Here is a 21520-nt window from a genome sequence, read left to right as displayed (position 1 = left end):
TTGCCCTATGCAAAAAAAAATTTTTTAATTTTAAAATTTAAATTATATATATATCAATACAGTTCCTATCAAATAGTAGACAATAAATGTTCTATGACTGATTGATCTAACATATGGGCTAAGTAAAAGATTGATGTAAAAGCTAAATATATCAAATGAGATAATGTACTAAAGCATTTTGTGAACTTTAAATCCTATACCTCAGCAAATAAGAGGCATTTAATAAATGTTAAGTCTCAAGGCTCAGACTTGGAAAACAGAACTCATCTTTTTCCCCCAAGTCTTTTTCTCTTCCCTACTACCCTATTATTATCGAGTACAATACAACCCTCCTAGTAACATAGGCTTGCAACCTCGGTGTTATCCTCTATTCTTCATTTATACTTATCCATGTATCTAATCCACTGGTATATATTATCCTTTTTACATTTACAGTTCTCATGTACACCCCCTTGTCTTCACTCATATAACCACTACCGTAGTTCACGCCCTCATATACTGTTATAGCCTTCTATTTTGTCTCCCTGCTTCAAGTCTCTCCACACTCCAATCAATCCTCCAGTTATCTAGGCAGTGGGCATATAAAGTCAAAATGAAAAGTATCCTTTGCCTTCAAAGAGCATGCAATCTCAGAGAGAATAGGAATGTATACTAATTTGAGGAAGTAGAGCATACTAACAATGCTGAGAGCAGCTGGAGGCTGGGAGAGGTTGGAGACAGGGAAGGGGGCTGGGGAGCAAACTAACTGATTTTACTGAAGTTCAATTCTGATCATGTCAGACACACCCCACATTCAATAAACTCCAATGGCTCTCTATTAATTCTAGGAGCTTTTCAGAACCTGGTCCTTTCCTAACTTTCCAATTTCTTACACATTTTCCTTCCCTCCATGAAAGCTGTGATATAGCAATTTGCTGTTGCTTATACACTGACACTCCATTTCCCATTTCCATGACTGCACTGGCAATCTGCCGTGTCTGAAATGCTCTGCCTCCTCATCTCCACATATAAGTTTCCCTGGGATCCTTCAAAACCCAGTTCAACCACAGCTCCTAAAGGAGGACTTTAAGGACTTTTCAGGTTTCTCCTATATTGCAGTACCTTGCCCTACTGAACTTCCCTCAACTCTGTATGGATCTTCAATATATATCTAATCATTTATATACTGTCTTCCTTATTAGTATGTCAGCTCCTTGAAAACGAGAGTTGTTTTTGTCTTTATCTGTATCCTGAGTGCTTATAAAAGTGCTTAGCACTTAGGAAGCATTTAATAAATGCTTGTTGGCTTACTGATGACTGGCTGAATGACCTCCCACAAGAAGACTGTCCTTATACTCAGTGTTGTTAGTGTGCTCCATCTCTTCGTGTTATCATACATCTCTATCCTCCCAGTATGTATGCCTGGCATCCAGCACCTTATACATACTAGGTACTTGATATATAATTGTTGAAGCAAAATGAGATGTTCCTAGTTTTCAATCTGGCCATTATAAGCAATGAACAATATAGTAAACAGCAAAAGTGTTCAATTATTTTTTCTTAATTATCTTCACTCATGTTGAATAGGTCTAAGAAAATGCACGACCAATCCTGTTGAATCACTCAATCAATAAACATTACTTAAACATCTACTAAAGTCCAGGAATTATAATAAGGACTAAAAATACCACATGAAAAAGCAGAACAGTCCATGCATTCAAGAAGGTTATGTTCCATCAGAGCAAACAGCAAGTACACATATAATTAAATTTTAAAATACATCTAAAGTAATATCAAGGGACACTAGCAATTTAGAGGATCCAAAAAGACCTCACGAAGAAGATACTTGAGCTGAACTTTAAAAGGATCTAGAGATGCTATGGGAAAACTTGACTAAAACAGTGGTCATAACAATGACAACTGTCTTCTATCAAAGGCGACATTTATGAGACAAGCTGGATCTTGATGTTCTCACTTGAATGACCTTATTTTCACACCAGCAAGATTACAAATGCTCCACTTCACCCTACAAGCCAAACCTTTTGGTATTTATATGGAGAATTTAAACTTTCTCCTAGCACTGTTTATCTGTTCTGGGGGGAAGTGGAACTAGAGGTCCAAAATGTTTTTAATGTTATAGGACCCTTGGGAAGTCTGGTGAAACTTATGGATGGACTCCTTAGAATAATGTTTTAAAATGCATAAAATAAAATACATAGGATCATGGGGCGGCTAGGTGGCGCAGTGGATAAAGCACCGACCCTGGACTCAGGAGACCTGAGTTCAAATCCGGCCTCTGACACTTAACACTTACTAGCTGTGTGACCCTGGGCAAGTCACTTAACCCCAATTGCCTCAGTTTAAAAAAAAAAATACAAAGGATCATAAAGGAAACCAATTATACTGATATACCATTGTCAAAACAATTGTTTTAAATTCACTGATGTCAAATTAAGTACCACTTTTACCTTAAGGAAAAAATTACTGAGCATCTCATTCACAATGCATTAGCAATTGTCATTTCATACAAGTCCACTGCTTTATTACAGTATATTCAGAATCTATTTAATGACATATGTCACCAAAAAAATACTGAGGACTATTTGCTTTTGAGAAAATAAAATTTTTTAAATGAAGAGAAAATATAAGTTTAGTATTGGTAGGTCTTAACTAATTTTCAGTACAAATCTATGATTTGGTTCTGAAAATTTGCCGCAAGTTTATCATTGAATAGTATGCAAGTTGACTAAAAAGAGAGGAAGGAAGAAAGGAAGGAAGGAAGGAAGGAAGGAAGGAAGGAAGGAAGGAAGGAAGGAAGGAAGGAAGGAAGGAAGGAAGGAAGGAAGGAAGGAAGGAAGGAAGGAAGGAAGGAAGGAAGGAAAAGGAAAGGAGGGAGGGAAGAGAAAGAGAGAGAGAGAAAGAAAGAGAGAAAGAAGGAAAGAAGGAAGAAAAGAAAGAAAGAAGGAAAGAAAGAAAGAAAGAAAGAAGGAAGGAAGGAAGGAAGGAAGGAAGGAAGGAAGGAAGGAAGGAAGGAAGGAAGGAAGGAAGGAAGGAAGGAAGGAAGGAAGGAAGGAAGGAAGGAAGGAAGGAAGGAAAGAAGGAAAGAAGGAAAGAAGGAAAGAAAGAAAGAAAGGAAGAAGAGAAAAAAAGAAAAGAAAAAAAGAAAAGAAAAGGTTACCAGTCAGCTAGTCAGTAAACATTTATTAAGTGTCTACAATGTGGAGTAAGCTCTGGGAACTCACAACACTCCAAAGTGTCTATAATGTAGGTAGGCACTGTGCTAAGCACCGGCAATACAAAGAAAAGGTAGACAGTCCTAAGGAGGATTGTATACACTGCTCATTCAAATATTCGTTTCTTTCCTGCAAAAGAAATTAATTCCAGAATCTTTTAATGACATACTTCCCTACTATGGAGCTTAGAAAATGCTTTAATGTTTATGATCTTATTTCATCCTCAAGTCTTCTAACTCCAAGTTGAATGTCTGCTCCTACATCAAGTTATGCAAACCCAAAATTAAGCTCCCAAATAAGCAAAAGTTGTTCACTCTTACCTTCATAGCTTCTTATATTAACTATGTAGATATGGCTTATTTCATCTTTTTTTTTAAATGGCAAAATAAATGCCACATTCAGAAAACCTTAATGATTAAAACTGTCTTTTTAGGATTTTTAGATAGAACACAAGATAATCCAATCAAAGGATATACTAAAGCAGAGCTATCCAAAGAAGAATAACAATAACAGCTTTGAAATCTGTATGTTTACATTTGAACTTAAGATGTTTAATTCCTTGAGTACTGGTTATGTATAATATGGAAAAGTTCCACAGGAAAATCAAAAGGTTGTTCTGGAACCTGGTTATATGTGAAAGGCTGCAGATTATGAATAGAAATCACATCTCTTAGAATGTTACAAGTCAGCTATTAACTAAACTGATTTAATTGGTTTTGTACAAAACATCCAAATAATTCAACTTCTCTAAGTTTAGTTGAGCACTTATTTTCCTGACTAAAGTGATACAAGCATGATCACCAGAGTGTGTTTAAATTTAACATTCCACGTCTCAAGCCTGAAGCATTCCCAGTTGTGTTAATTTTTTTAAACACTATAATTACATGCCAGACGTCCGGATGTAAACTTTAATTAAAGGCCATAAATGGAATGAGCGTGTTCTGCACTGCAACTGCTAATATATATTTCAATTATTTCTTGAGTACCATCTTTTATTATGATTTCTAGAACACACTCCCTTTTCTTCATCAATAAAATTGGAACAACCACATTTGAACTCTAATGAGGATAGAGAAATGGCACTAAAAACAGGACAAGCAACAGGACTAGACCAAGAATACTCAGAGGAATTCTACAACGCAAGAAACAAAATTTTGAGATCATCTCAAGACATCTGAAAAAGGGAGGATACCAAAAAATTTCATTATTATTACTCAAAGAAAATGACAGAGGAAATAACTTCCTAACTATATACTTATTATTTCTACAAAAATCTGCATAAAAATAAACATATTTGATGAAGGTATAATAGTCTACAGGTTCTTAACCTGAGGTCTGTGAACTTTTTAAAAAATATTTTGACAACTGACAACTTCCAACATAATTGCTTTTCTTTTAGAATCGTATTTATTTTATCATATGTATTTAAAAACATGATTCTGAGGAATTCACAGGCTTCACCAGACTTTTGGCCTTTCATAGGCCAAAGATATAGACAATACCATCTTAAAAGTTAACCTTCAAAAAGTTTTCTCCAAGATATATATCAAAATCACACAGGATTTCTAGAAAGATATGAGATGACTTTGTTTTACAACCTTCTAATTATTAACATCAATGGTGAGATAAAGCAGGAAGATGAAAGTTAACTGTCAAGCACAGAATGCAAATCAAAGAAGGATCTCCTGTGGATTGTAAGGTCCTCCATAGATTCCTTCAGCAGATGACAGTGTGCCAAGTCCATTAATTCCTGAATAGTGCAGTCTCCTAAGTTATATAATCAGGAAAAAAAGAAATCAGCCTAACCGTATGTAGGAGGAGAATGTTAAAAGCAAGTAGATGAAGAATCAATATTATCAAGACTATGCTGCAGATGGATGAACAATGCAGAGCTGACTGTCAAGACATATAACTTCGCAGATGTTTGTGGACAGAGCATGAAATGTGCCCAGAATTGAACAGGAGAATGACAAGATGGATTGCCTTTGGGAAACTGCCCAGTGTGTTTAATGACAGCAAGATTCTCCTTAAAACAAAGACCCATCTTATTTTTCTTCTAGATATGTTTCTTGGCTGCAAGTTACAGAATACTAGTCTCTGTAGAATTAAAGATTCAGGTCAGCCAGAGGACAATCGGGTTGGAAACTAAAAAGAAGTGGGGTAGAAGGAATAGGAATATAGCCCCTACTATGTGCCAGGAACTATACTCAATGCTTTTTTAAAAATTATCTTCTTTGAGTGATCTTCACAATAATCAGCCCTGCAAGGTAGTTGTTATTATCCTTATTATTACTGATGAGGAAATTGAGAAAAAGGTTAAGTGACTTTGAAGTCAGGTCTTCGTGACTACAGGTCTAGCACTCTATCCACTGTGCTGATGTCATAGAGAGGTATATGGCAGATGTGAGTAGGGTGTAACATATTGCCAGTGAAGACTAGCAAAAGAAAAGCAATATCAAGAATCCCTCTAGGAATCCTTGGTTTCCTTCAAAACTCAGCTCAAGCACCACCTTCTGTATGAAGCTTCTCCTGGTTCCCATAAGCTTCAAATAACCTCTCCTCAACAATCACCAAATTATCTTCTTATTTTATATAATTATTTACATGTTGTCTCCTCCACTAGAATATCAAGAACAGGGATTGTTTCCTTTTGGTCTTTTTTCACCAGTCTCTGGCACATAGACAGCACTTGATAAATGCTCTTTTTTTGTGTGTTTTTTTTGCTTTGTTTTGTTTTGTTTTTGGCGGGGCAATGAGGGTTAAGTGACTTGCCCAGGGTCATACAGCTAGTAAGTGTCAAGTGTCTGAGGCCGGATTTGAACTCAGGAACTCCTGAATCCAGGGCCAGTGCTTTAGCCACTGCGCCACCTAACTGCCCCCAGATAAATGCTCTTTTATTTGAATTGTGTATACAATCAGAGAGATATGACCAGAAAAGACAATGGGCTCATGTGTTAATATCAAATAATGAAAGCAAGGATTACAGAGGGAAGGTGATGTGTGCCATAAAATGTAGAATCCACATAACATCAAGAGATCTAAAGAAAGATCCTGAACATAAGAGATGGACCTCTTTTAAAGCAACTACAGGTACAATAACACAAGACAGGAAGGTTTGGGTAGATTAAAATCTATAACAATGATGAGAATACTACAACAATGAGGTCAGATATCCACTGGCATATCATGTTTTATGAAATATCCAGAATCTAAGCAACAAGCTAATCAGTTTATTCTATTTAGAAAGAACAAGAAAGCAAAGAAAAAGAGTATCCAGAAATGCAAATAAAATCATGGATCTTGGGCAGCTAGGTGGCACAGTGGATAAAGCACTGGCCCTGGATTCAGGAGGAGCTGAGTTCAAATTCGACCTAAGACACTTGACAGTTACTAGCTGTGTGACCCTGGGCAAATCACTTAACCCTCACTGCCCTGCAAACAAAAACCAAAAAAACAAAATAAAATAAAATCACAGATCTAGAACTAAAGAGGCCATCTAGTCCAACCCCTTCATTTATTTTAGATGAGGAAACCGAAGGCCACAGAGATTAAAAAACTTGCCCAAGGTCACACAGTAGTAGTCAGCAATAGAGGGAGGATTTGTAGCCAACTGATTCCCAAGCCAGTGCTTTTTCTCAGCTACTATATGACTGAACAAATAATTTTAAAATCCTTGAACAAATATCTTCATTTGTAAAATGAGGATGATATTATCTACCCTAGAGTAGCCATGAAGATCAAAAAGGATCATGGAGGTGAAAGTACTCTGAAAATTCCAAAGCCTTATACAAAAATGCAAGTTATTATTTTATTATTTAGATATGAAGCGCACTAGAAAGCATTGCAAAAAGTTTCAAGTTAAATAAAAGAGAAGGTCCCTGCCATTTTTATACTGTAATGGAGTTCAAAATAAAACAAAAATATATAAGGAACAAAAGGATATATTCAGAAGTAATGACAATTGTTAAATTCTTGCCCTTTAATTTCAATGATACAATTATCTTCATTTTATGTCATTTCTGATTCTCATATCACAAAATGACTTAACTTCAGATATAGAAGGGAGCCCAGTGACCATCCACAGCAACTCATACATTGAAAAGAATTCTCTTTTCAACCTACTGAACCACAGACTATTGTTTCAAGACCTACAACAAAGGGAAATTCATCCTTGGGCAGATAAGAAGTTATTCCCTAAAACAAACCTAAATGTTGCCTCTTTCCAAATGTGGTGCTAGAAACACACAGGACGTTGACTATTCCATGTAGTAACAAGAAATACATTATAATGATGGCTATTTTTCAAATTTTAATTGATGGTTGAGGACCAAGAATGGCCTCCCACACCATCTTCCAGATTTAAGTTCCTACTTGAAGCAAGGTAAGAGACAATCATTTTACAAGTTTACATTTGGAAAACCAATAAAACTGCAAAACCTATTCCTTTGTGTTTCAAAAGTTATTTAAAAATTGTCAACAGATGGGGAGTAGCATATGGGTTATGATTCAGGTATAAAACAGCCTATTTTTATATAAGCCCTATAGCACATAACAACAAAACACTATCTAGGAAGAAACCAATCCATCAGATTCTCTGGATATGGCTTTTGACCAGCTTCAAATCCCACCTAATTATAATAGTACCAAGTTCATAATTTTGAGTTTGTACATAAGAATATCTTAAAATACTTTATCAAATACCTACCAGAAATATATAATAAGGCTACACCATTCTGTGATGTACTCTATCAGAAAGGGACATGATCTTAGTTTTGAAATCACATGTTCTAATGAACTCATGGTGGCTAAAAGATATACTTTTGTTTTTTACTATGATATTATTATGATGGATCCTTAGGACCTGGGATATAATATGTCTGTGCTTTAAGACATGAATTCATCTGAAGCAGCTAGGTGCTTCCATCCTTCCTAATTTCCTCATTTTTCTCAAGCTTGAATTTCTTCTTAGCCATGACTGTTGTACCCTTTCTGGTTTGAAGATAATTCTTCTACAGAGAAGTGTTTGGATATCTATTTTAATTTACATTTGTGTCTTTCTCTAGTTAACCTTTGTTATCGAGACAAAAATTTAGGTCACCAGAAACATTAGATAAAGAAGCAGCATAGCATATTAATATGTCTGTTGGCAGACATGTCCAGGAAGGAAAGTGGAAGAGAGAGTAGACTGCTTCTTGAACCTTACAGAGTCACTGAGGAGGCCGAAATATTTTGCTATAAGGGGCCCATAAGTATCAACAACCTCCTTGGGATATCCGTTCTCTATCCCATTTGGTTCTACTTTCCCTTTCATTTTGCTGGTTGCCCCTTAGCTATCAATTCTTTCCAGCTCAGCTCTAGATGTTCTAACTTCTTCATCTCCCTTGCTAGACCTTGGAAAGCTAAAGCCCTATCATTCAGTTTTGCTGTGGTGTGTTATTTTATGATAGACTCACTGGGCATTAGTAAATTTCCTCACTCAATCCAAATACTATTCTGATCAATGGTTATTCCAGTTTATTCAAGGTCTTCTTGAGACTTATTCTCACCTTCTTAAAGTATCAGAGCATTTCTTCTCTCACTTTAACTATGTTTAGACCAAAAAATAAAGAGAACAAAGGCAAAAAACAGATCAAAATAAGAGGTTGGAACAGATTTACTATTATAAGGTACATACAAAAAAGCAAAAGTTCCAGTAAAATTGTCAAAAAAGCAGTAATCAAGACTACATTGCAACAGAAATAACAAAGAATTACAAGAAGGCGAAAACATTAGCCACCAAATAAACGAATGACCCCAACTCACTCACTATGAAAAAGAGAAATGGCCTATAATAAAGAACCCAAAATTTCACTTTACACTTAGAAAATTTGCAAAGATAGTAAAGTCAACATTGGAGGGTTATAGAAATACAGGCTCATTAATGCCCTACTACTGATGGAGCCATGTATGGATCCAATCTTTCTGAAAAACAATTTGCAATTATGTAAAAAAATTAGTAGATACCCTTTTTGGGTCCAGCGTTTCCTTAATTTTTTTTATTATAAAGGAATGGTTTATTGGAAAAGAAGGGTACAGGTGGGGAATTTTAAAAAATATATTTGCAATAAACAAAAATTAAAGAAGATGACTAAGCCCAAGTCTTATCTCTGGGCCTGGGTCACAAGGTATTAATAGTTCCATGACTGCTCGGAACCTGCAAGTCCTAGTCGCTAGAATCTGAATAAAAAGGATCCTTTCTACCTGATCTTCCCTAAATCAAAGAACTTCCTTCCCTAGATTTCAGGGCAGTCAATCAGTCAATAAATATTTATTAAGGGGCAGCTAGATCGCATAGTGGATAGAGCACCCAGCCCTGGAGTCAGGAGTACCTGAGTTCAAATCCGGCCTCAGACATTTAAACACTTACTAGCTGTGTGACCCCTGGGCAAGTCACTTAACCCCAACTGCCTCACTTAAAAAAATAAATTAATAAATAATAAATAAATAAATATTTATTTATTAAGTACTTACTATGTATCAGGCACTGTACCAAGCAATGCAGGATACATAATTTGAGTAAAAAAAAAAAGAGTACTAACAAATAGGAGAAGAGGTGCATTTTCACCAAGGAGGTAGCAACCGAACTGTTCCCTGAAGGAAGCAAGGGATTGTGAAAAGAAGACTTGAGGAGGGAGTACATTTCAGGAGAGGGGACAAACTATGGCAAAAGCACATGTTGGGACCTGGCTTATTCAATGAATCAGAAGCTGTGGCCTGCACAGCAGTCACATGCAGGTACAACCATCTCAGCAAACGAGCTAAACCACGTTGAGGGTAACCAACAGGCCTCAAAGCCATCAGTGAGTTATGGGGACGTGTACCCTCAAGCACTTGAAGATTTCCCCTAATGGAATGGGTGGAAGAGAACAATTTGTACCAGTGGCCATCAAGGCGGCTAAAGCAGGCACTGTGAGCACTTAGAGCTTAGTCAGACATCAGATATGCCAAGGTCAGCCACATCCTGGGCCATCACCAGCCACCCTGACTTTTGTCTTTTTTTTTTTGGTCAGTGGACTCTGATGACTCTGGAAGAGAAAGTGATGCTGACGACTTTGTACAACTCTGACTCACTTAAATCCAATTTACACACAAGTCAAGACATCATCCTGTGACATTGAAAACAAAGGACAAACAATTATAACATTCATAAATCGTGCAGGCAGTGGGAATACAAAGACAAAACCCAACAGTTCTAGCCTTATGAGGGATACTTTTAATGGAGGGAAACAACAAACACGTACATACACATACCCTCGCCTCAGTCAAGCTAATTTTCTCACTCTCTTCTGAGGAAACCAAGCTTACTCAAGCCTCAGATAGAAGCTTTGCTCATTCTGTCCATCAGTCATTCAACTACCATTTATTAAGCACCTACAATGTACAAGGTACTATGCTATTTCTCTCTATATTAACAATCTTCTCCCTCCTTGAGTCAAGAAGTCTTCATTCACCAGAGCTTCAGCTCAATTTCCACCTCTTCCATAGAGCCTTTCCAATGCCTCTAGCTTGCACCAAGATGTTTTCTCTATTCTGACCCCTATAATAATTACAGGACTGTTTGAAAATGTTTTAGAACAACCCCTCCATTTAAAAAATTAAGATAGCAAAGCCTAATGAGGTTAAATGATGTGCCTAAAGTCACACAAACAGTAAGAAGCAGAAATAGGAGTGAAATACTTATTCACTGACTCCAAACCAAAGCTCTAGTCTCAACTCTAAGCTTCCTTGTCTACAACACTCATTCCAGCACAACACCATAGAGTGAATTGTTTTGTTAGTTAAACTGGTTCCTGTTTCTCTTAACTAGATTCTGAGTTTCTTGAGGAAAGAGATGATGCACTATATTTCCCCTGAATCTTCCAGGCTGCATAGAGAGCACTGAGCAATAACAAAATAAATATTTGATGAACTGAAATGTGACTTTGCAAAAAAAAACAAGATAGCATATGATGATCATTTTCAAAATTTGTTTTTAAAAAAATCAAATACATATGCTTAAAAGTAATCAAAGATATATCATTTTTACAATGGCAAAGATGTATCATTTGTACTTAGACTAACAGATATATTACTTGGAAAGATGGTTTTTACAATATTGTTGAATAGAATGCTACATATATTAAAATGTGAAAATATTGATATACATGGTTTCTCAGAGACTCAGAGAGACAGGATACAAAGATTTCTTAAAGTACTGTTTCTCATAACTGTTGTAAAAATAATTTTAACCATCACTTGATTAACATAATATTTGGCATCAAATTCTAGATAACTAGTAGCAGTTTGTAATTGACTTTGAAAGACTGAAAACCCTGGGTCATTGTCATGACCAGCATAATAAATCTTTCCAGGTGATTTTTAAATGGAAAGTCATATGAACTCAAACCTTGCTTATGTCCTTCACTTTCAAATCATAAAGTAACAAAGTTCAATTGCTGGCAGCTGGTGTTCTTGTGGACTGACATGGCTAATTGGCTTTGGCATGTTAGCCCCAGGAAACTTCTTCTACCACTTAGGGCCAGACATTTGGCAAGAGCAAAGGAAAACATTTAATCTTGGTTTCTTACCTTTTCTCTAAAACCTTTACTCGTTTATTTTTATTTTTTGTAGCTAAATCCCTGAGTCTGAAATAGTATTACTATTTTAAATTTATTCATTTTTTCCAAGTATAATAAACTACATATGATAAATGATAATAGCTCTGAGCAAAGTTTAAAAGATAACAGTTACTGGTACAAATTGTTCATTTGGTTCTTTAGGAAAATATTTGCTATCATTAGGTAAAGAAAACTTTAGCTGATAACTTTACTTAAGGATGCAGGGTTATCAATGTAATAACTGAAAGCTATTACACTGGTTAGCAATCAAGACCTCCTAACATTCCAGGAGTTAGATGTAAAATCATAGGGAGCTTAGCAAGACAATCTTTACTCATGAGAAAGAAGAATCCTATACTGAATACATGTATTCTGAAGCCCCAGTATCCCAGCGTTCCCCAAAACTACCTCACCCATGAATACCCCTGACAAATGGCAACTACCCACTATCTCTCATTCTTCCTTCTTCAGGCCAATAAGCAGATATGAGGCACCATAAACAAAAAACAAACGCATCCTGAATTCAATTGAACAAGTATTTATGAAATACCTACCGTGTATCATATTTTGTGTTAGGTGCTATAAAAACAAAGGCAAAAAACTTAACAACCCTGCCCTCAAGAAGCTTACATTCTACTGGAGCAACAGGATGTACACAAATAAGTAATACAAAAAAAACATAAAGTAACTTCAGGGGGAAGAAAGAACACTAACACGTAGGGGAATCAGGAAAAAGCCTTGTGTAGTAGTAGCACTTGAGCTGAACCCACAAATGAAGTCTATTAATGAGCAGCAATTCTTCCGTGCCCCTCGAAATCAAACTCAAGTCCTATATCCCTTCATAACACCTTTTTCCAAATGCCTCAGCCCACAGTGATCTGCATCTTCTGAATCCTAAAGCACTACTGACGGTACCTTAAGCTGTCTGATAATACTAGTTATCCTTTACTTACACACACACACACACTCACCCTTACACCCTATATCCTAACTCCAAGTCAGATTTCAAATTCCTTTCTATTCCATAGCAAAGACTATTTCTTATAGATCTTTCTACCATGTACTTTTTTTTTTGTTTTTGTTTTTGTTTTTTTGTGAGGCAATTGGGGTTAGTGACTTGCCCAAGGTCAACATAGCTAGTAAGTATCCAAGTGTCTGAGGCCGACCTGAACTCAGGTGCTCCTGACTCCAGTGGCCAGTGCTCAATCCACTGCTCCATCTAGCTGCCCCCTCTACCATGTACTTTTTACAAAGTATAGACTCAATAAATGTCTATTGCTATCAATGATAAAGTTGATGAATAAAGACATAAAATATACCACTCATTTTTCTTCTATTATATATTCATTATAGGGAGTATTAATATCTTCAGGAAATGGTCTTATAATAATTAGGAATATTTCCTAGCCTAACTGGAATGAAAAGTTTTTGCTTTTACAGTTAGCACTTTTCTTCACTTTCCAAGAAAATAGAACAGCTTAGGATCAAGAAACAGATGATAAACAAAGATTTCAGACATATCAGAAGTTTCATGTCTATATATCACCAGTTTTCTGTGATGCTCATAGTAAACAATAAATATCACACAAGATATGAAACTGAATATATTTCAGCAGATATTAAATGGCAAGGTTACTAATACAGGTAATTTAAAAACAAAAGTAATAGTAAAACAAAAATACAGTAAATTTTTTAGTAGCCAATCAAAACAGCTCCAAGAAAAGTTGAACACTACTTTTTAAGAATGTTTTTTACTAATATCAAAAACTTTTCAAAAAATAAAGATTAATTTATTAAAGCTGAAATTTGTACTGCTCCAGGGCATACAAAGCACTTTGTCCATTACTTCATTTAACCACCACAATAATACTATAAGGAAGATACTGCCTATATTATCATTCCTTTTTACAGATAAAGTTAAGTAACTTGTACATGATCATATAACTAGCATATGTCAAACACAAGTCTCTCCTGACTCCAGGTCAAGGATTCTTTATATATCATATTGCCTATTATCTCAAATGATTGCATTCCACCCTGTCTCCTCCAACAGACTATTTTCTAACCTATCCTAAATCTCTCCCTGTCCACTGGCTCCTTCCCTACTGCCTATAAATATGCCAAAGGCTTCCTCATCCAGAAAAAAAAAAAACCTCATCTGATCCTTCCATCCCCACTAACTTGTTTCATATCCCTCCAGCCTTTTGTGGCTACAAAAAGGTGCCTCTACTTCCTCTCCTTGACTCTCTACAGTCTGGGTTCTGAACTCATTGTCCAATGGAAACTACTCTCTCAAAAATTACCAATAAAAATTTCTTAATTGCCAAATCCAGCTGTCTTTCCTCAATTCTCATCCTTCTTGACCTCTCTGCCACCTTTGATACTGTTGATCACCCTCTACTCCTTGATACTCTCTTTTCAGTTTTTGGGACACCACCCTCTCCTGGCTCTCTTCCTACCTATCTGACCCCTCCTCAATTTCCTTTGCTGACTTCTCCATTCAGATTATCCCACATATGTGTCCCACAAGGCTCTATCCTTAGCCATCTTCTCCTTTCCTTTTATACTATTTCATTTGGTGATGTCATTGGCTCCCACAGATTTAATTATCATCTTTATGTTTATGATTCTCAGAACTACTTATCAAGTCCTAACCTTTCAGTATCTCCAACTACCTATTAGACATCTCGAACTGGATGTAATTTAAAGAGCTTAAACTCAATATGTCCGAAACTGAACCCATTATCTTTTCCCTCTAACCCCTCCCTACTTCCAAACTGTCCTAATACTGCCAAAGGCATCCTCCTTCTCACTAGATCCTCCAGGCTTGAAACCTACATTGTTCTTCAATGGCTTTACTAGTCCCTTCCCCCCCCATATCCAAGTTATTGCACAAGGCCTGTCAATTTTACTTTTTGAATAACTTCCAAATACCCCCATACACACCCTCCTCTGATACTGCCACCAACCCTGGTACAGGCTCTTACCTCCCTGTGCCGGGGACCAACTGCAATAGCCTGTTGGTTGGCTCTTGCCTGCCAAAGCTTTTCCCCCCTTAGCCATCGTTTTCCTCAAACCCACAAAAGTAACTTTGCTAAAGTGCTGATCCAACTTATTCAATAAACTGTTGGCTCCCTTTTTCAGGATTAAATGCAAAATCTTCTGTTTGGCATTCAAACACTCATCTTTCTGGTTTTCTTAAACTCACCCTTCTCCATGTACATTTTAACCCAGTGACACCATCTCCTTGCTCTTCCTCACACAATACATTCCATCTCTCTAATCGGGGCATTTTGAATGTTTGTCCCCATGCCTGGAAGGCTCTCTCTCCTAATCTGACTCTTGGTTTCCCTGGATTTCTTCAAGGCCCAGTTTAAATTCTATCTTCTATTGGAAGTCTTTCCTAATCTCTTTTAATTCTAGTGCCTTCCCTCTGTTGATTATTTCTTTTTAATCCTCCATATAACTTGTTTGTGCATAGATGTCTGTATTTTTTCTCCATGAGAATATGAGCTCAAGGGCAGAAACTGGTTTTTGCCTTTCTTTAAATCCCACAGTGCCTGACACATAAGAGGTATTCAATAAATGTTTACTAATTAACAAACTGAATGACATTTACCATCAGGTTGTAACTTTAGCTTGATAATTCAGCTAATAGAGAATTTTATCTCACTTAATTTCCTGTAGTCAGAACAGAGCTATCGCAAAGCATGGTACGCCCCTTGGTAAATATGGTCCAATTACAGGCAAATGGTTTAGGTGAGATCCAGATCATGATCATGAAGCTCCATTTAAAAACAAATAAATAAAATGTAATCTTTTCAATAGTGCTTTACCTATATTTAAGTATAATACAAGGTAAATTCCTGAATCCTCTCCTTTTTAAATCTACTTATAGCTTTCTAAATTATAATGTGTCTTCCTATAAAATATATTGCCATATTATATCTTTTTTTAAAACTCTAAGTTTATTACAGCAGCTTAATATCAAAGTATTAGCAGTTATGGAGATATTTTAAAGAAAACAAACACAAAGTAAATTTCATAGCTTTCTCAAATATCTGTAAAATGATCTTCAGAATCTTCAGAATCTTCAGATCTTCAGCTCAATCTATCCCATGGTTTCATCTTGAGATAGTATCTATCGTTACACGTCTCATTTAAAGAATATATCAATATACCTAACTCATACTCATGAGTATGAAGCCTTCAAACTACCAATCTTCAGTCTGGTTCCCTGACCCCACATATTTCCAACAATCAACTCCGGTGCCAAGAAAACAGACAGGATCCACATATTCATTAGTCGAATATGGTTCAGCCACAAGATACTTCTAGAAGTAGTATCCTTAATATTTTTTTATAAATCAATTCCCTATATTATGCAGTTGGAACTCATCCCCCAACTTGTCTCCAATACTGGAATCCTGACCTTATTTTACCCTCACCCCCCCACTCTCCATCATGAATGGGTTCCTCTTCCATGTCCCTGCCTAATGTCTCAAGTCCTCTGGAACCAGAGGGCCACCTCTTGAAATTACCATCTGGCCAAAGGCCAGAGAACTCCTCTGTGTGACAGCCTGCATATTCAGGGCCACATTACTGGCTAGTAGACCAAGAAACACTGACTATCTGCATACCTGAACCAGAGGTACCTGCTTGGCAACCACCTTGACAACATACCCCACATGCCTGCCAGGAAACTCCCCTGCTACCCACTGTTACCTCTGCTACCTCAGTTAAGATGCCCATTGAGACTTCCAACTAATGCTTGCTGCCACACTTTTCAGATATTCCAAGCATTTGTCAAGATTTCCCTGTTGCTTCTACTACAGGGTCCCTTCTGGACTGCATGACGTTTGTTTTTGGTTTTTTGGGTTTTTTTAAATCAACTTTCTCTAGTCTCAAGGTTCTGGACACCTTCAACTGCCTATCCAACAGTCATTGAGCCATTATAGTACTAATAATGAAAAATTTATCTTAACACTAATATATGCTTCTAGGTTTTCTAGGAATAGTTCAATTCTGATTTCAAATTTCTTTCACTATCCTATGCTGGACAAAGCAATGAAAGGGGCAGGTCATTTAAGTTTCAAGTCACTGATTAAAATCATTTAACCTCTCGAGCTATGTTTCCTCATGTCAAATGAAAGAACTGAAATAGAATATTCCCACACTTTATTCTACAATTCTAATTCCAGCAACTACTTGTGATTTTTGTGACCATAAGTGATTCATCCTACTTAAACTATTAAGAGCTAACAGATAATTCTAAATCAGAAAGAGGTCACTTTATATTTTACTATATAGTGAAACATCTCCCTCAAATTTCCCATTAGTTTTTTTCACTCATTTCTAAGTTTTTTCCACTGTAATCTATAAGCAATAACTGCCTAAGATTATTGTTACTCATTTACAACTCTGATAAAATATCTCTGACAAAAGAAGTATTTTTCTGTATCTCTCTACTTACTAGCTAGCTGTTTGACTTTGGATTAATCATTTCCCTTTGATGGGGTTCAGTTTCTTCAAATAATACTTTCCCCCTGACTATTTCACAGGGTTGTAAAGATCAAATGAGATAACGCCCACAAGTACTTCACATATTATGTAAACCTACATTATTATCATCATCATTATTATTATTAAGAAACTTCACTATCCACCATGGTTTTGAGACTATATGAAATAAAATATAAAGACACTACTCACCATTTTAGAAATGAATTTTGATTACAATATATATAATCCAAACTATCTGAGGAAAGCATTGTAGGTGTGATCTCCAGGACTGGTGACTATGATAATCTCTTGTGTAGAATATTCAAGTATTAACTAATAAAATCAGCTCCAAATTCTAGCATACATGTTCAATAACCATTCTTCTTATGATCTTACTCCTGATTCATAAAGTACTTTCTTTCTTTCTTTTTTTTTTTTTGGGGGGGGGGGTGGAGGGGGGAAGAAATGCACCAGGGCAATGACTTGTCCAGGGTCACACAGCTAGTAAGTGTCAAGTGCCTGAGGTCGCATTTGAACTCAGGTCTTCCTGAATCCGGGGCCGGTGCTTTATCCACTGTGCCACCTAGCTGCCCCCCATAAAATACTTTCAATAGTCTGGCTGATTTCAGAGACGTATGAAAATTCTAAGCAACATTATCTACTTCATATTTTCTTCAACTGTTTGACCATAATGTTAGCATATTTTCTGAAGTCCTTTTTAAAAAACTGTTTATACTTTGCTCTCTCACTATAGTATCCAATTAAACAAAATTCTTAAATATATATTAGGTGGGGGGCAGCTAGGTGGCTCAGTGGATGAAGCACCAGCCCTGGATTCAAGAAGACCTGAGTTCAAATCCAGCCTCAGACATTTGGCACTTACTAGCTGTGTGACCTTAGGCAAGTCACTTAACCCTCACTGCCCTGTAAAAAAATGTGTGTATGTGTATATATACATATATATGTGTGTGTGTATACGTGTGTGTGTGTGTATACTTACATACATACATACACACACATTAGGTAATAGTACCCAGCCAATGGTCAATATATTATTGCTTAACTTGTCTTAGCAGTGATTTACTTAGTTTTAGAATTTAGATAAGTATTGTAAAAAATACCCTTAAAAGTTTTTCAATACAAAAATTTATCTTTGGCTAGTATTTTTCAGTGTATTAGACTGACAATATAAACTAGGCCAGATAAAACTACAGAATTTCAATTTAATGAAAAGTTCTTCAATTTGGACTCCCAACAGGCTGTAGTTATTAAAATGTGCTCAGTATATAATTGCCAAAGTATAAGTGTTTGGGGGTATAAAATAAATCCATCAAACAAGCTCAGCCCTCTCCATCAAGTCTAGAAAAATCAAATAGTCTATATGGAACAGAAACAAATTAAATAGTAAATCCAGAGGGTTTTTCAAGGATTATTATTTAAAGCAAAATAACTGGAAGCAAAAATGGAAAATGTTTTAAGACTTAGGTGGGGCTTTTTAACCAATTAAGGTGGATTTTAAAAAACAGATCACTTGCATCAGCCTTAATAAAAAGATTACTTACCAAGTTGGCCATATAAATTGTTAGCAGACCTCTCCTGTAAGTATAAAAAAAAGGAGAGGGAGAGTAAGATTCAGTATCAATCTGACTTCACATTAATATACATTAATACAATGTAGTGGAAAATTATGTCAAGATTAATAACAGGTGCTTGAATAAATATTCTTGACTGCCAAAAGAGTTAAATTGTTATTGCTGATTTTGGAACTCTTACAGTTAGATTAAAAGGATTTTTGAGTAAATTGTGTTTAGCAGTCATTCATATGAATTCTGAAAAATTAACTAAAAAGAACTTTTACTATTGAGAAGTACTTAAGCAATCAATCATACTAATTAAAATGCTATAGAGTATAGCATCAAATTTATTCTTGGTGTATTTTTATGCTGCAGATTTCAAAGTTTGAGAAAAAAGTCAAATAATTTATTCCTTGTCCAAAAATTCAGTTAATACAACTTAATCAGTATGTAAATAGATTCAAAAATAAAAGGAATGCTTTTATTTATTTACACTGATATGCTAAACATATAAATCTATTATACAGAGAGACCCTAGATTAAACATTCATTCAATCATTTTAATTTTCACATTCAAGTAAAAACTCAGTAACTGAGTAAATATCACAAGTACATAGGTTAAACACAATTCACTGAAGTTTCATGATCACTCAGTAGATAGAAATATAATAAATGTCCTAGGTGAAGGGAAAGCTCTGTGAATATGCAAGAGTAATGTTATAAACCCTTCAAAGAAATTTCTTGGCCCAAATAAAAGTAACGAAGGTAAAAGGCTAAAGCAAAACCTTATTTTTATACATATATATATGTATGTATGCATATACATTATTAAGTATTGAAATACCTATATTGGTTATTTCTGAATTTGAGAAATTCTATAAATAATTAATAGGAATTTAATTAAAGTCACCATTTTTCAATTTTAACCACCAATGGCTACACTAATATACTGGTGAAAAGGCTATGAATTAGAGCAACCATTATGGAAAGCAGTTTGGAATTATGCAAAGAAAGTGACTAAAAGGTCTTATGCATAAACTCCAAGTAGACCAATGATCAAAAAACAAAACAAAACACCAAACCTTACATTATGCCAAAATTTTTTATTTATAGTAGTACTTTCTGGAATGGCAATTAATTAGAAACAATGTAGAAGTCCATAAACTAGGGGGTGAATAAATAAACTGCGGTATATGAATATAATGAATATTTTATTATTACTAGTAAGAAACAATGCATGATTAACTCGGAGAAACAAGATGACTTAAATGAACAAATGCAAAGTAAAGTAGAACCAAGAAAGCAACAACAATAATCTCAGTTAGAATTAATATTAAAGTCCCAAAGGACTTTACAAATACAATGTATTTCATTTGATCTTTGCAATAACCATGGGTGGTAGATGCTATTATTATTCCCATTTTACAGATGAGGAGATTAAGGTAGAAAGAGAATGTTGCCATCCAGGTCTGAGGGCAATGGTAATCCAGATGATGGTGGTAAAGCACCTAAGGAGCTATATGGATAGAGAGCCACGCCAGAAGTCAAAATGACATGAGTTTAAAAAAAAAAAAAAAAGACGAGTTCAGATTTTACCTCAGACACTGTGTAACCCTAAATAAGTTACTTAACCTCTTTGCTTCAGGTTCCTCAATTGTAAAGTGGGGATAATAACAGAACCTACCTTGCAGTGTTGTTGGGAAAATCAAATAAGGTAATAGTTGTAAAGCACTGAGCACAGTGTCTAGCACAAAGTAGGTGTTTATCTCTTCATCCTTCATTCTCAAAGAGGACCAATGACATCATAAGGGTGATATCTTGACGTATACATGAATTAGATTTAAAGGAGGCAGGGCTGTGCAAAGTCACCAGCCTCACTCTCTCCTCCGGAGGCATCTGGGTCCAGTGTCAAGATATATATCATGATAACTGGAGGTGGCACTAAGTAGGCCCTATATAAATGCTTATTCCCTTCCTCACCCCCCCCTTCCCTTGCCCTGGTACTTTTACAGACCTTGCATAGTTCTCCTACCTCTCCCTCAGGGTAACTTGCTGTTTGGGCTATACTGGCTTGCCTGCTGGGGGGGGGGGGTAGCAACTGGTAGCTGATAGGGATGGTAAGCCCCTTCTCCACAAAGGGCTGAGCCCCTGGATGATGTACAGAAGTGGGATGAGTGGTTGTAGGACAAAACTTCTTAAAACTGTGTGTAACAAAAACTTCTTAAACTCCATATGAGGTCAAATAACTGAGTGTGGGGGTCAAGAAAATGTGGCAATAAATGTTTGATTTCTATACCTATTTTATATTGCTATTACCTGGGGTCACATTAAAATTTCTCTAGGGAAAAGAGGTCATGAGTGGAAAAAGTTTAGGAAAGCCCTAGTCTATGAGGTATTTCTTATTCCAGAGTTATCGTGTTTACATGCCCATCACCAGCATATTGCGTCAATGGTTGAGGAGAGATCACTGACAAGGGGATCAGAAAACGAACCCAAAATGGGGTATGCATGGTTAGACAACAGTTTTGAAAATGATTTGGGGATTTAGTGGACTGTAAGCTCAGTATCAACAGTGCAATACAGTGGCCAATAAAGC

The 21520-nt window shown here is 36.0% G+C and overlaps 1 protein-coding gene across 1 annotated transcript in view; it reads right to left on the bottom strand.

Annotated features, from left to right (window-relative positions):
* The window catches only part of TMEM135 (transmembrane protein 135), a 315929-nt gene that overhangs the window by 220630 nt on the left and 73779 nt on the right, over positions 1-21520 (bottom strand). Inside the window, 1 exon segment of the mRNA XM_043992377.1 lies at positions 18913-18946. Within this exon segment, the coding sequence (XP_043848312.1) occupies positions 18913-18946 (34 nt within the window).

This window comes from Dromiciops gliroides, chromosome 3 (assembly GCF_019393635.1).
Source record: "Dromiciops gliroides isolate mDroGli1 chromosome 3, mDroGli1.pri, whole genome shotgun sequence".
In the NCBI taxonomy this organism is placed as follows: Eukaryota; Metazoa; Chordata; class Mammalia; order Microbiotheria; family Microbiotheriidae; genus Dromiciops; species Dromiciops gliroides.
This window is presented reverse-complemented; position numbering and strand designations above follow the sequence as displayed.